Source organism: Anoplopoma fimbria, chromosome 16, assembly GCF_027596085.1.
Source record: "Anoplopoma fimbria isolate UVic2021 breed Golden Eagle Sablefish chromosome 16, Afim_UVic_2022, whole genome shotgun sequence".
Taxonomy (NCBI): domain Eukaryota; kingdom Metazoa; phylum Chordata; class Actinopteri; order Perciformes; family Anoplopomatidae; genus Anoplopoma; species Anoplopoma fimbria.
The window spans coordinates 19,658,912-19,674,082 of record NC_072464.1 but is presented as its reverse complement, the minus strand read 5'-3'; the positions used below and the strand labels follow the sequence as shown (position 1 = coordinate 19,674,082).

Genomic DNA, 15,171 nt, shown 5'->3' with positions numbered 1-15,171 from the left:
TTAACAACATAAAATCCCTTGACATCAATGAAGGAAACATTCTTACACATAATCATAAAATATACGTCATTCAAACTGGAAAAAAACAACACCCCAAACACGTCCTCGTTAGCCTTTCCACTGTTCCAACAATCAGCATTTATGGTTTTGTCGAAGTAAATGCTTAAACAGGCCCTATTATGTTATTTTCCAGGTGCATATTTTTATCTCTAGTTACAGTTACAACAGGTTTACATGCGTTAATGCTCATAATCCTCCTTGTTTTTTTCATCCTGGCTGTCCTGCAGCACCTCTCCTCACCCTCTCTCTGAAATGCTCCGTTGTAGCTCTTGCTCCTCCCTCCAGAAAGCAAAGTCTGCCCTGATTGGTCAGCTAGCCTGCTCTGTTGTGATTGGTCAACGTTTCACATTTCAAAAAACTTCAACTCTTTTGTTGTTTGAGGGCCAAACTAGCCGGAAGCAGTTTTACGTCACTTCCGTAACACTGTGACCTCATAAAGTTACAGAAGTGAAGGAGAGAATTCAATGGAGCTGTTTCAGGAGCGTCTGAGGGGAGGGTAACTCCTTTTAGGAGTGGACTTCAGGTTTTACACTCTACGGACCTTTTACATGTACAAAAAAATATATAACACACTAAAGAAGAGGGAAAAAGTGGAAACGCATAACTCTCAGAGTAAACTGTGAAAATATGACCACTCTAAATACTGTTTCCCCCCCCGCTGTATCTCTCTGCCGTGTCGGCTGCTCTGGCATCCAAGTGCGTCACTGAGATGAGTAAGAACAATAGAATTTGCAGCTGGCCAAACAAACAAAGAGAACATTAGTAACAACCGCAGGCTTTTATTTTTTTGTAAATGTAGACCAGTGCTTTTTAAAATTAAATATTCTCATTCTGCTCTTATGCGATGGTTTAATGGACCAGACTGTATAATTAGCACAACCAACTATTTTATCTCAATACACCCAACTCCCATAACAGTTGTGGATGGAATTAGAATGGCATCAGTCAGTTTTTACTTTTGTAGAGTTTCTGGAATTGCGTTTAACATTTATGCAAAATTTGGACGCAACTTTTTGGATGGAGAGACAACCCAATCTACGTACAAATAAAAATTTGACCCATATGCTCATTTCATAATTTAAGGGGTTTGAAAATGATGGTTAACAAACTTTAGATGAATACCGATGACTAAACGACTATTCTCTGCCTTTTTCTTTTTAATGTTTTACAATATTGCACATTTAAATGCTTGATGTTTCAATTGAATGTTTCGTATCACCAACCTAGAAGATGTTAACACACTTCATCTCAGCAGGAGACTCCATTTGATGTCAATCAGGTCACACCTAAGAGCCTGATCAGACCGTGCACGTATTGCTGGCGGTCTCATAGTAGTTTAAATGTATGCAAACAGCCTATCCAAAATCTAAAGTATGCCACTAATTTACCTCCTGTTATTTTCAGCCCCAACCACAATCAGGATGAACGTAAACGTTAGGGGGTTTTCCATGCTGATTTGTTATCTCTTTACGTAAGGCGCTCAGTTACACAAAAGCATCGCACAAAAAGCTCTCATTGAAAACAATTACCCACCCGTCCAGCTAAAATACGCTCTGTCTGATCAGGGCCTAACAAAACTCTTATTTGCATGACTTAGTGTTTGTGGGTGTGGGTGCTCTGCCTTTCTTCTCAACGGCTGGGCTGCAAGACTACAACAAACCGCAAAGCACGAAGAGTATGTCTTTGAAGAAGACAACAAAGAAGAGTTGGGGAGAAGGATAAGTCATATTTACATACGGCATAACCTCCAGCAGTCAACAAACAAAGCACAGAGATCTGTTAGATAACGCAAAAACTCTTCACACACTAAGTCAGATAACAAACATACAATAAACATCTGCCTCCTGAACGCCTATTATGTTGTAGCATCTCTATTATTGAGCAATGCTAATTAGACATGGAGAGAAAGAGCAATGCACAATTAATTGCGGTCAAATTATGTATATCCCCCTATGGCTTTGTTTGGAAGAGCTCAGACATGGTGGCAGACATAAATATGTGGGCGAGAACTTGACAATTAAGAGCAGGTCCAATACCATTTTAGGTGTATTGATCAGGCTGATTTTAACCTTCAATTAAAATACATCTTCTCTATCCATGCAATTTTCACAGGTGAAGTCATTGACAGTTAAATTACCAGGTCAATGAAAATACATCCAACCTGGATTTTTTTTTTCATTTTGATGCTTTAATATGCACTCTGGCACCTTTTACACACGAAATTTACATTTTTAATCAAGGATAAATTTAACAATGAATCCTAGCCTACTGCAAAAACTATCAAGATTCTGTGATTTGAATTGTCATGGATAAAAAAAAAAGTATGCTGTGATATATCTCCTTTAATGTTACTTTGTGTCACTCTCACACACACACACACACACACACACACACACACACACACACACACACACACACACACACACACACACACACACACACACACACACACACACACACGCACAGTTAATTTACAGACCTCCATTTATTTTGACAGGCTGCTGTGTATCATAGAAGTCTCTGACACACATTATTATTATTTTAATCCAGCATCACATTGGCTCTCATTTAAAAATATTCACACGCCTACACACAAAACGTTCGGGGTTAAGCCCCAACAATATGACCTGGCGACACCGATGCCCGTAACCATAGTAACCCGGCGCATGGCGAGAACAGAGAGGAAGGGAGAGGGGTCATGCTGCTTCTATAGCTGATTGACTTTAACAAGTCAATTCAAGTTATAGAAATGTGTTGACAGTGATTCATGTGCTCAGAATAACCCAAGTCCTCTATGCCAGATGGGAACACACTTTCATTATAAGGGCCATTACCTTATGACTGATATCTGGACAATTCTGTATATGGTCCTGTTGTTTGAACTGAATAATGACGGCACACAACATACAAAACAACATACATAACATTTAAAAACAACACTCCCTGAATGCTTATTATTTAATCATAGTATCTCTCTCTAAAATATTGGACTGTTATTTTACACTTAGCACAAGCATTTCTATTTGATTGTATGTTTTTTTAATGCATTTGTTATTAATGGCCAGTATGTGCCAATGGATGAGGAATGGCTGATTTGTGAAGAAATCTTTTTTTGAACACCTGGATTTATGTAATTTCCAGTAAATATCACAATATAAGAAGTGTTTTTTTGTCTAAATAGTACACATGTTGGAGGTCAACAAGTACTACTCACCTGTCTTTTCAGTGGTTATGACTCCAGTCTGATCTCCAACACACAGCTCATACAGTAGGTACGTGGTTTGTTTACATGAGGTTAAGTAACAGTTGCTTTTACGCCAAGGTGTCTCTCTGGGAGCGAGTTCTCTGCCATCATTAAATTAGTTGTTCTGTTTTTCCTTGTTCAGCTTGACCTAACGTTACTTTTCATTTCCAATTAATTTCCCAATTTTTTACAATTCCACAATAAATTCAAATTTGGAATATCTGTTGACAGCCCTAAAGTATAAGGTACACCTCCGACTCCATTAGCCAACAACATGCTGGTTAACAACAGCTGTGTAAGCTAAAGACATGCTAGTTAGCTAGTTAGCATTTTTACTAAACCAACCAGACCTCGTTCTGTTGCCTCATTCTAATAAAGAACCCATCTCATACACTTCTGTCACTATCATCACCAGTTAACGGCACGTAAACAAGACAACCTTGAAGTAACCAGTACACAAAGTTACATGCACACAAACACACACACTTTAACAGAGCACACACATTATGCATATGGGAATAAAGAGTGTATTATTTCAAGGGCTCCCTAGAAACCGTTAACATTTTGGGGGTTTTGGTTTTGAGGTCACTCTGACAAACACTGTTGAAGGCCACAGAAAATCAACATTTCAGTTTTACGACAAACAGGTAGCTGTGAATCCAATATTATATTTGCTAATGTCATACTGTGTTTGGAATTTTTTTTTTTTAAGGTGAAACGTTAAAAAACAATTTGTCCATCACATCCTATTAATAGACAGCTGGAATACCAATGAGCAGATTGACAGGTAGTTGTTGAAAACATTCAACATTTATCATCACTTAACATGGTGGTGGGGATGGAGTAAAAAAAGAGGAGGAAAGGAGAGAAAGGAGAGAAAGACAAACAAATATCAATAAGAAAAACAGCCATAGCATTTAGCACATAAACAAGATTCAAAAGACTCCGCCAATTTTTTTTAAAGATTCTGCTAGCGCAGGAGAGGCACATGTACAAAAAAGATCATATTTTTGTACTGCATCTAATGCATTGACAAACATGCATGCACAGACAAAAGTATTTTAGGCAGCCTTAATGTAGCCCTTCACATTCAGCAGAAAAGATGATACAACAAAGAAATCTGGATTTTAATGCTAAATGCTTGTCTTAAACAGTTCACACCCAAACCAAAAATTGTTTTTTTCAATCAATCAATCAATATTGTTTGTCTTACCCGTGGTCTGATTTATCAATTGTAGATTGTTTTGGTGTGAGGTGATTTGATAATCAGTTGACATCACAAAATGGGCTGATTGAACAAGCAATCACATTAATTCATCATGACACTGTATTTGTCCATGATAAGGATTCATCAGGACGCAACAGCCTCTTGCATGACAGATATTGTAATCAGCTGGAATTGTAATTAATCCAACATGAGGGTTACAAACTGCTGTAAATTTCTATAAATAACATTTTATATGAAGCTTTGGAACATGTGGAGAAGTTTCAAGTATGAAAATGTTCAAATTCAGCGAGCACTTTGGGAAGAAGAAACGGTCATCACATCAACACAATCCACAAGATGAGTTTTCTTCTACAGCTATCATGCTGCTGTTAACTTTTATTATAAAAGAATAAACAGCTTTTTTTCTTACCACACGTTTCCCCATTCCATATTATTTCTTTGTATTTCCCCAAATGTTTCTGTGTACTTTTTACTTAGCGTGGCTTATCACTTTCCTCTGTAGTGGTCCACAAGGTCACAGCAGGAGAGGTTCAGTTTACCGGAAACATAGAAATACATTTCTATAAAGTCAGACCAGCACAATCAACAGCATGTTTTTTATATGATTGACAACAGAGAGCACTATGGTGTTGCCCTCCCTGAGAGCTTCTGAAGGTGGTAAATGATTGTCTTCAGTTAGAGGGTCGACGCAACAGCTACCAATACTAAAACATCAATTTAGATGTGTCTTGCTTGTTAAATGAGTTGCATTTCATCTTTTGGCACCTTACAGGGTCAACAGAAATATCAAACATGTCAGGTTCAGGGTTTGGATAAACATTTGTTTGCCCTAGAACCTTTTTCAAGGAACACTGTAACATTTAGGGGATTAATTGGCAAAAAATGTAATATAATATTCATAACTATGTTTTAATCAGTGTATAATAATGAATTGTAGTGTTTCCGTTGGCTTAGAAAAAGGCATGTATATCTACAAAGGGAACAGGTCTTCTTCCACGGAGTCCGGCATGTTGCACTGCCTTTTTTCTACAGCAACCCAGAATGGACAAACACTAACAGACACCGGCACTTGCGAGAGCCATTCGCGATTTTACATTATCTAGAGGTAGGGATGCGTTCCGAAACCCAGTGACTTTGCTCTTTCTGCAAAGACAATATTCAGATATATTTAAAATGTAAATTCTAATCCTGTTCTGGATTTATTTGCAGATGGGTATTTAGTTGGTTGCAATCTGCAACACACCACTAGATGCCAGTTAATCTTACACACTGTTCCTTAAAGAGTTTCAAAGACCGTGCTTTAGAGTGGATTGGGTTGGCTCAGCTCCACCTACAAACTTTTTCATTGAGCTCTATCGCATGTTTTGGCAACTGCTACAGTGTTTCCTCCTCATCCTCAGCTGTTGCACTGGTACTAAGAACAGGCACATTTTCCTTCAGCGAGATATCGTCCACCCGTTTTGGGCCGCTGTCCTCAGGTTCCTCGGGTATGGATGGGTCCGAGCTACTGATCACGTATCCTGGGAGGGTGCTGGTCACGGGGGGACCAGTGCTCCGATAAACACGGCTTGAAACGAGCGTGGTGGAGCGTGTAGAAACGCCAGCCCCTGCCAGGTGGGACTGGCTGCTGGTGCTGTTGTTGTTGATGCCAACAACGACGGAGCCGTAACGGTAGCGGCCGCAGACCACTGGGCCCTCCCACTCAAAGGCAAGGTTCCAACGCGTCCATGTTTTCTTTATCTCTGTCTGGACCTGTGGGGATGGGAGAAACAAAGGATATAAATATCAAGAATTATACTGCAAAATTATCTTGATTTGATCCAGGCTAATTCTCTTCTTTTTTTTTTTATTAAATGTATGTTTCTACAAACCTTTAAACTTTGTTTCTTTTTTTTTGTTTCTTTTGTTTCATTGAAGACTAATGATACTTCAGTGTGTACTTCAGCATATTCAAATTATAAAAACTCTTGCACTATGACAAACGTTCACAACTTCTAGGAAACGCAGAACAGAAAAAGTATCCCAAAGGAATCATGTTTTTGGCCATGTGACTAATGTAAGTCAAACATTCATTCGCCTTTTAGCTCAGGTTTGGTCTCCACCAACTCCTGAGAAACATTTGTAAGTTTTTGAACTTGATGAACCTTTAATATTGCAAATCTCCCTGCTGTGGGACTAGAAAAGGATAATCTCATCTTGTCTTATTTTATCTTATCTCATCTAGCTTCATATTTTAATCTCCACCACTTAAAGTTACTTCAAGAAACTTTTTACTGGTTATGAAACAACCAGCAGAAGTAAGCGAGACCAGCAGCGATAAGATTGACTATTCCAAGTTGTTATTCTTCATGAATGTCTCAGATTGTTTGCCAGTTTTCAACTAAACTTTCTTTTTGTGGGAAAAATAACAAAAGCAATGCATTATGAGCAACTACAATTTGTGTAGAGCTGCAGAGCAGGGTGTTAATATTGAATATTGAAAACTTTCCTATTGTATTAGTCATTTGATCTAGTGTTGATTACAAAATAGTGCTTAATTAGCATTATCTAATTGAAAATATAAACCATCACTTTAATTTTGAGCTTGTGATCTACAATGTAGATCACAAAAGGCAAGCGAGAAAAGAACAGAGGGGGTTATGTTAAGATAAAACTGGCAGAAATGTCTATTCTTGTTGCCAATTGAGCGTGCTGAGTACAAAGTCTATGAGATAGAGAGATAGAGAATGACTGGTATCATGAAAGCTCTTTTAATCACATTTCATTTGAGAGGGCAAAAACAGATAAAGTGAAAAAATTCAGAACAGCTAATGTCGCTTTTTAATTCTTCAGCCATAGCCTTGATTAGATTATGTTTGCCACTGGAGTAATTATGCCCCTTTTCAGTGGTTTCTGTTCATTTGAAATGAAACTACAGTTTATTTTTAAGTGCTTGCCATTTTTTTAAAATTTGCTTTAGTTAAGTAGTGTGTGTGCTTTTCTGTGCAATCAATGGCATTTGGAAAAGCAATCCACTCACCTCTCCGTTGCAGAAGCAGTAGATAATGGACACAAAGAAGCCCTGAAAGAAAGAGATGGAGATACAAGTTGTGAGCTCAAATACAGATACGATCTATTATCAAAAGAAGTATGTTTGAGGTCATCCATCTCTTTGCCTCAAAAAGAGCTTATCTTATGAAAAAAACAATGACTGAAATGGTAATCTCTCTGAGAGTTCCTGTTCTGACCTCTTTCAACCTCTTGTACTTGCGTCTCACCAAGATAAGAAGTCTCAGGAGAGAGACAGTGTCTTTGTGAAGATGGGTTATGGGAAAGTGTATGTCCATGAATGTGTGTGAGTGCCTTGTTAAATTTTTTAGCTGGTGAGAGACATCCAGACAGCGACTCTTTGAGAAGTCTCCATTATCAGTATATGCTGGTTCATCCTAAGAATTGCTTTTCATTCCTCATTCAAGACCCCAATTGGTTAAAAAAATATTGTTTTACAAGGTTTTAGTACAGTTTGAAATAAAGAATCCTATAATCATAGTGTATGAATGATCTATCTAACAATAGTCAGAAATTGCCTCAAAGGAATCACTTATGTTCTTGGTTTTTTTCCCCAAGTCTCAGTCTGAGCATCTGTGTGCACATATGTGAGTGGGTGCAGTAAATATAATCTTTTCATGAGGGAACATGCGGTTTTCAGCTCGAGGTGCTTTTCAAATGTTGGCTAAAAGACCTCGAATACGTACATATCCATTATGTGGCTGAGAGTTGGGCAATGGATTCAATAAGGCTTGCAGAATCAGTAATCTCTTTTAAATCACTTCTTAAAACACATTTTTATAGATTGGCTTTCATGTGATGTCGTCGTTTTATTGGTTCATTTTCATATGGTCTTGGTATTTTATCTTATATTTGTTTACTATATTTTACCAATATCACTTGATTTTATTTATTTCATTATTTTATTATTTTATTTATTTTATTATTTTATTTATTTTGTTTGTTTATTTGTTTATTTGATTGTCACTTGTTATTTCATTTTGTTTCTTATGCACTGTCTTGCTGGCTGGTCTGTCGAAGCACTTTGTAAACCTTGTTTTTAAAAGGTGCTATATAAATAAAGTTATTATTATTAATATAGCCACAACATTTGGTTGTGATGGTGAGTGAAGAGAAGCATGTGAATGAAAATTCAGTGTCTTTGGTTTGATTTTTGTCACCACCAACATCTTTGCCATTATTTTAATGCCTTACAGAGCCTGGGTTCCATCATGTATGTAGTTTATTTATTAGTACTTAGTTCTTTTTGACTGATTCTTCTGTAAGCTCCCTTTTCTGCTTGCATAAACATGCAACGTTTGCAGGAGCATCAGCCTCCCAAAGTTTAAGCTCCAAACTGGTTGAGTATTTAGGTTCAAATAAATGATATGTTCATCAAAATGAATTGACTCAACAAAGTTAGTTCTAGTATAGTTTGGATTCTATGTAAAGAAAGACATTTCCAAGTGAATTTCCAGTTATTGTAACTATTTCTGGGTAAAATTGAGCTGTTTAGGATTCCTGGAGTCTATGTCACAAAACAAGTTAAATATGGTTGAGAGACATAAAATATATGAAATATCACAATGTTAATGAAGACATAAAAATAGTAGTTAATAACACATTAAATACAAAAAACAGTGGATTATTAACATAGAAATTGTGTGGAATAATATAGATCCTAATCCTCTGAACCCAACAATCAACCAGCAAGTTTTTAAAGACATGTCTTGAAGACAGATGCAAAAACAACCAAATCAAAGCTTAAAATGGTGATATTTCATCAAAATTAACTTATACTTACAATTCTTTAAAAAACATTAGATTCTGCACTCATCATCGTAACAAGGAAGCAATGAATGCCTCGGCTAAAAAGAACAGTGCAAATAATCCTTTTACAACAGTTTGTATGACATCTTACGAAAAGTTATTCCTCATTTTTTGTTCTTCTCCAATGTCAAGTGACAATTTATGCTCTTCACATGCATAGTCTTTTTAAAATAAACTTCCATCTTTACAGTATACAACTTGGTTAGGTTTAGAAAAATAATGTGATTTGGGCTAAAATGACAAAGTAAGCATTCTTAAATATGTGACAAAAGGATCAATGTTGGCTTCTGGTTTCACACGTTACACAAGGAAGTCTCCTGGTCAAATCCCGGTGTTTTTGGAACCACCCATCCACACTGACCTTCTCCTCACCTGGAATCTGTCGCTTTTTATACTTCCTGTTTCGCAATTCTGGGGTTTACATACAAATTGATTTTGTTGGCTACATCCAAATTAAAGTGCATTTCATAGGAATAGCTATAAACAGTGTGGAACAGCCTGAACACTATCGTAACAAAAACTGAAAGTTCGACTGAACTGTATGCTTCTGAACACAGCGGAGAGGAGAGGACAACAGAAGTTGTAAGCGGAGGTTGTAATAATTTAAATAGTTCCATAGTCTCATATCACGTTTATGCACCTGTTTGTTAATAATGTGGCTTCAAACAAATCAGCTCATGCTGAGGTGGATGGAGTGTTACAGCTGAGCGTTATATTCAGGTTGGTTCAGATTATCACAAATGTAAACACACAATTATTTCCTGGCTTTGGTTGGCAGACCAACACACAGATGTTTCATAACCACAAACCCTTCCATGTGTTATATATTTACCTCTGTAACTTTGATATCATTTATTTAAACTAGCACTTGTTGAAATACACATCGAAAATAAAATTGATGTGATTTAAGTTCTATCCCGTTTGGTTGGTTAAATGTATTTTTTGTCAGATTTTAGCAAAAATGATGTGCAACAAGATAAAACTCCCCACAAACATCTAACAGTACTGGTACATTTTTGCAGACTAAGCTGGTACACTGTTCCACACTGGAGTCTCCAAAACTGATTGACGGTCATCTCGTTAAGTCTAAAAAAAAATTGGTAATTTACAAAGTAAACATAGGCAATATGAGTCATTCTTCCTGTTTGTGATGACACCGCTTTGTGTATTTGCATCTTTTTGGTCTATTATCCATGAATAGGGACTCCATTTTTCCTCAAAGATAACCAGAGCTTGAAGTGGAAAAACAATATTACTCCCCTTATTCAAACGTTGGCGTGTGTATCAGCACTCATTAAGGGCCTCCATTATGATTTTTTACAATGAATAAAAGATATATGAGATATTGGGTTTGGGAGTCCATCTCCAAGAAAACTTCTATTCACATAATTTTGGACCATTATTATAATAGATAACTCCCAAAAAGCTTATAGGCAAAATAACTTACTAAAGTTAAATAATAATTTTATTATTTACACATTGTGTGAACATTTGATCCTTCTGGAAATGTTTGCCCTGTAAAATCATACGTTGTGCAGATTCAGAATACTTTTAAATACATTTTCAATAATTATTTTTGTTCAAAAATAAAAAAGCATTGACAGTTCACTAATTATTTAAAAAAATGGACGTGAGCGTTGTATCGATAAATGACAGCACCCTTGTTATCACGTCTCACCGCCCCTCCCTCATGCTGTGCCATGCACTGCCATGCATCAGCTCATCCAGATGGTCTCCACATTGTTTTGATGTTCATATGTCTTATGAGGCATGCCACAAAAATGCTGGCTCTGCGCTGAATTGCCCTTAGACTCTGATATGGAGAGGGCAGAAAAAGATAACTGGTATCTTGTAAGATGTGTGAAAAAGTCACAGTACCCCAAATAGTAATGTGTAGTGGTGCCAGTCCACTTTGAGCACTGAAGATAACTGGTGTTAAGATGGCTCTTGTAGTCAATTCCACTTCAAGCTCTCTTTGTGTGACTCAGTGCTCCATGAGACAGACTCCTGCTCAATCTGCTTGCCCAGATGGGCGCTGCCAGCATCTAAAAGGACTTAACTTCTTCAAAAGAGACTTCAATCAGATTTATTAACGTCCAATTTTTTATTCTTCAGCCTGAACTTTTATTATGGTAGCTGATGCTCTCTGTAAATAAACATACCCGCATAGTAATAACCAATTACACACAAGATGGGCCGATTGGAGGCAGAATAGCCCTATATAGACTTCCGACCACTCAAAGTGCTTTTAGACTAAATGTCATAAACCCATTCACACACTGATGGCAGGGGCTACCATGCAAGGTACCACCTGCCCATCAGGAACAACTAACCCATTCACACAGCCTTCAAAGTAATTTAGGGTTAAGTGCCATGCCTCTAATTGAAGGACAACCCGCTCTACCCCTGTTCCTACTGGCAAATGACTGGATCTCGAAAGAAACAACAGAGGGAAAATAGATGGGATTCAGTGGACAAGATGGGGACAGCTAGATGAAGTTGACTCTCTCTTTCACACATGCAGATACAAATGTAAGAGAAAGCGGATATATTCTCACAAGCTGACTAAACTTGGACTTACAACCAATACAGCAAAGACACAGGTGATGAAGATCCAACCCAAAACCAGCAACCCTATTCTCATGCACATCACTGCCCTGGAGGAGGAAGATGCATTCATACAACTTTGCAGCCAAATCAACACCAAAATTTGCATCTTTAACTCCAACGTGATGCTGTAGGTGGCTGTAGCAAAGTGCTACCCACTAGATAAAATTGTCCTTTGACCACAAGGTTGGCCGTTTAATCACTCCTACTGTTGCCATGTTGAATCATCTTTGATTGAGACACTTAACCCAACTGAAGTGACCCCACTTACACTGAACTGAAGCCCTCGCAGCCCACTGCTCCTAACTAAGATTGGTTAATACAGAGGTAAAATTTCATGTATTTATTTGCCGATTATAATAAAGGTTAAGTTTACGTAAGGATTGGAGACATGGGAAACAACAAACTGCATACATCCATTAACACCTGTGTTAACCTCAGGAGAATATACTGAACATCTGGTGGAGAGACAAAGAAAGCAATGTAAACAAGCCAGAATCCCATTGACACACAAATTTGAGAGTGGAGAAAGTGGAGTTGGCTTGGACACAACCTCAGAAAACCTGCCACAAAAATCCAGGCAAGTGTCCAGGCAGGAATATCAGGGAATAGGCTCAACTGGGGAGATTTCAAAAGAACCACTGACAACCGTGTGATGTAAAATTTGTCATTGGCTGAAAAGAGCAAACAACTTAAACAAAAAAAAATCAGGAGTCATTGCAAATTACATAACAACAATGTTCAATGACCAAGAATTTGAGGTCATGACAAAAAAAATAAAAATACATGAAGTGCACCCAATTTTGAAAAAAATGGGAACCAACTACAGATAATCTGGTAACTTGGTACTGTATGATTATTTACAATATGGTTTACATTGACAGCTTTTTCCTACTTGGGTCAAACCATTTTTTTTATAAATTGAAAGAAAACTTGGACTTTAGAAAGTAGACCTTTCTTCGGCGTTCATGATAGACATGTTTCCTTCATAATGAATCTTAAATTAAATCATTTATAAAGCATGTGTGGCTATTTTGGCTCCTGAAGAGACATTTCATCTGCTCCATCCATTTTAATTTCCCCATGGAAGCAGTCTTCCAGAATGAGTTCATTACAATAGCTCATGATATGCACTCAACACTGTAGGCCAATGCCAAAAATGCTATGATTAGGCACACACTGTAATTTAAATGTATTTCTTTAAAAAATTCTATTAAATATTTAGGAAAAGGTCACACTTAAATGTAATTTGAAATAGCTAATCTAAATTTAGGCATAGCTGAAATTATGACACTGAATGAGACTCATTATCAAGCTGCTTAACAGAATAATGAAGTGCAGTCTTGACTCTGACACTGACAGTCACCCACAGTCAAATGATGAGCCCCCACAGTGTGAGACTTTTGTGATCAATCTTTAAATTGTAAATTCAAGAATATATTGTATATAATTAAAGACTTGACAAAGTAACTGTGATGCCAATACTGCAGTCCTGCTGATATTAGTGCATGCAACCAACTTCAGATTTGGAGGTAAAACGGTTATTTATTCTCATTTTGAGTGGCCATGATCAATGGAATATTGTTAACATTAAAGGTAAATTATAAAAAAAATGTAAAGAAACATATAAACATATTTGTGGTAAACTAACACTCATGGGTGAAAGAATGGGACCAGACATTTCCACTGAAGTAAAGGTGGGTCACCGTTTTTGATAAACATAACACAAGACTTCAAGTGCCATCTTTGCAATTTCTTTAAAAGCAAATAAAGAAATGGCATGCAGTTATATTTTGGGGAAAGTTTTTGAAAGTAAATTTTCTATTTGTTTTTTTTTCAAAATGACCAGAAACAGAAGTCCACACATTGTTGGAGTAGCTTGATAGTCCTCTGTTGGTAATGAAGGAATGTACGTGTGTGTGTGTGTGTGTGTGTGTGTGTGTGTGTGTGTGTGTGTGTGTGTGTGTGTGTGTGTGTGTGTGTGTGTGTGTGTGTGTGTGTGTGTGTGTGTGTGTGTGTGTGTGTGTGTGTGTGTGTAATGGTGGTTGCTGTTGAATAGAGTTACTATGCTGACTTTGAGAATTTTACTTGCTGACATATTAAGAATGAGTCAGCCACTCCAGTAAAAAGACTGAACTGCTCTACCTGATCTGTGAATGTGAGAACTAACCATTATCTGGCTCATGCTTGTGTGAGGGCTCGCTGTAGAAGGGCATAGTGAGTTAAGTTTGAGGGCAGATTCTCACATGACACAACTGCAGTGTTATAATAACTGAAAAGAACTGCGTACCTGAAAGGAATTGAAGAACAGCTCACAGTACATGCGGACCTCCCAGCTCGATCCTTCAAATGTATGAGGCATCCCAACAAAGATGATGTAGTGGATGCCAAACACCAGCACTAAAACAAGCGTGGACTTCGCCAGTTTCCTATGGAGACACATACACGTACAGTACGTAAATATAAATGCAAAGCAGAGCCAAGCAGCAAGTATTTCATAATAATTGAATATCAGCTGATTATTTTACATATTTATCCTATAGCAGACTATATTATTCATAAGATCATTATAACAGTACATTTAATATCAATGGCAAATATATAATAAATAAATAAGAACTCGATTATATTGAATATATTTAACAAGTTCTTTGAAGAACATCCCAGGCCAAATATACATAACTGACAGCCAATTTAAAAAGTATCCCTGCAATGTACTGACATGTACACAACAAAGAACAACAAATACTGGCTCTTATTAAGGTTTAATGTCAATGTGGTGAGAATTTGCCGTTTGATAAGAGATTGGTATGTACTGTATATGTCAGAGAAGACATGCCATGGCATAATTTAGCAAAAGCATTAACTTGGCCATACTTCATACTGTATGTGTGAATGCATATAAAAAATGTGTGAATAGCAAATATCTTTCTTTCGTTTCCCCATCAAACAGAATAAAATAAATCGTGTTTAGTTTCAGTGAATGAATTAGCAGCAAATTTGTTTTATCGTTACTGGGTTAATGGCTTCAAAGACCCTAGATACTGAGATCAGTGATGCTTTTTTCTTGCAAAGCTCACATTCCTTCCACAGATTTTAATGAGTACATGCAAATATAACTTGATCTTCAGAGAATATCTATTTTAAGCGAATTTACTTGTAGGCTTAGTGTTAA

At 37.1% G+C, this 15,171-nt stretch overlaps 1 protein-coding gene across 1 annotated transcript in view; it reads right to left on the bottom strand.

The window, feature by feature from the left end:
• Positions 1-5,906: 5,906 nt before the first annotated feature.
• pth2ra (parathyroid hormone 2 receptor a) overlaps positions 5,907-15,171 on the bottom strand; it is a 43,285-nt gene continuing 34,020 nt past the window's right edge. Inside the window, exons 12-14 of the mRNA XM_054615834.1 lie at positions 14,287-14,425; positions 7,552-7,593; positions 5,907-6,284 (exon numbers count right to left, since the gene is read on the bottom strand). Coding sequence (XP_054471809.1) covers positions 5,907-6,284; positions 7,552-7,593; positions 14,287-14,425 — 559 coding nt within the window. The remainder of the gene's footprint in view (positions 6,285-7,551; positions 7,594-14,286; positions 14,426-15,171) is intronic.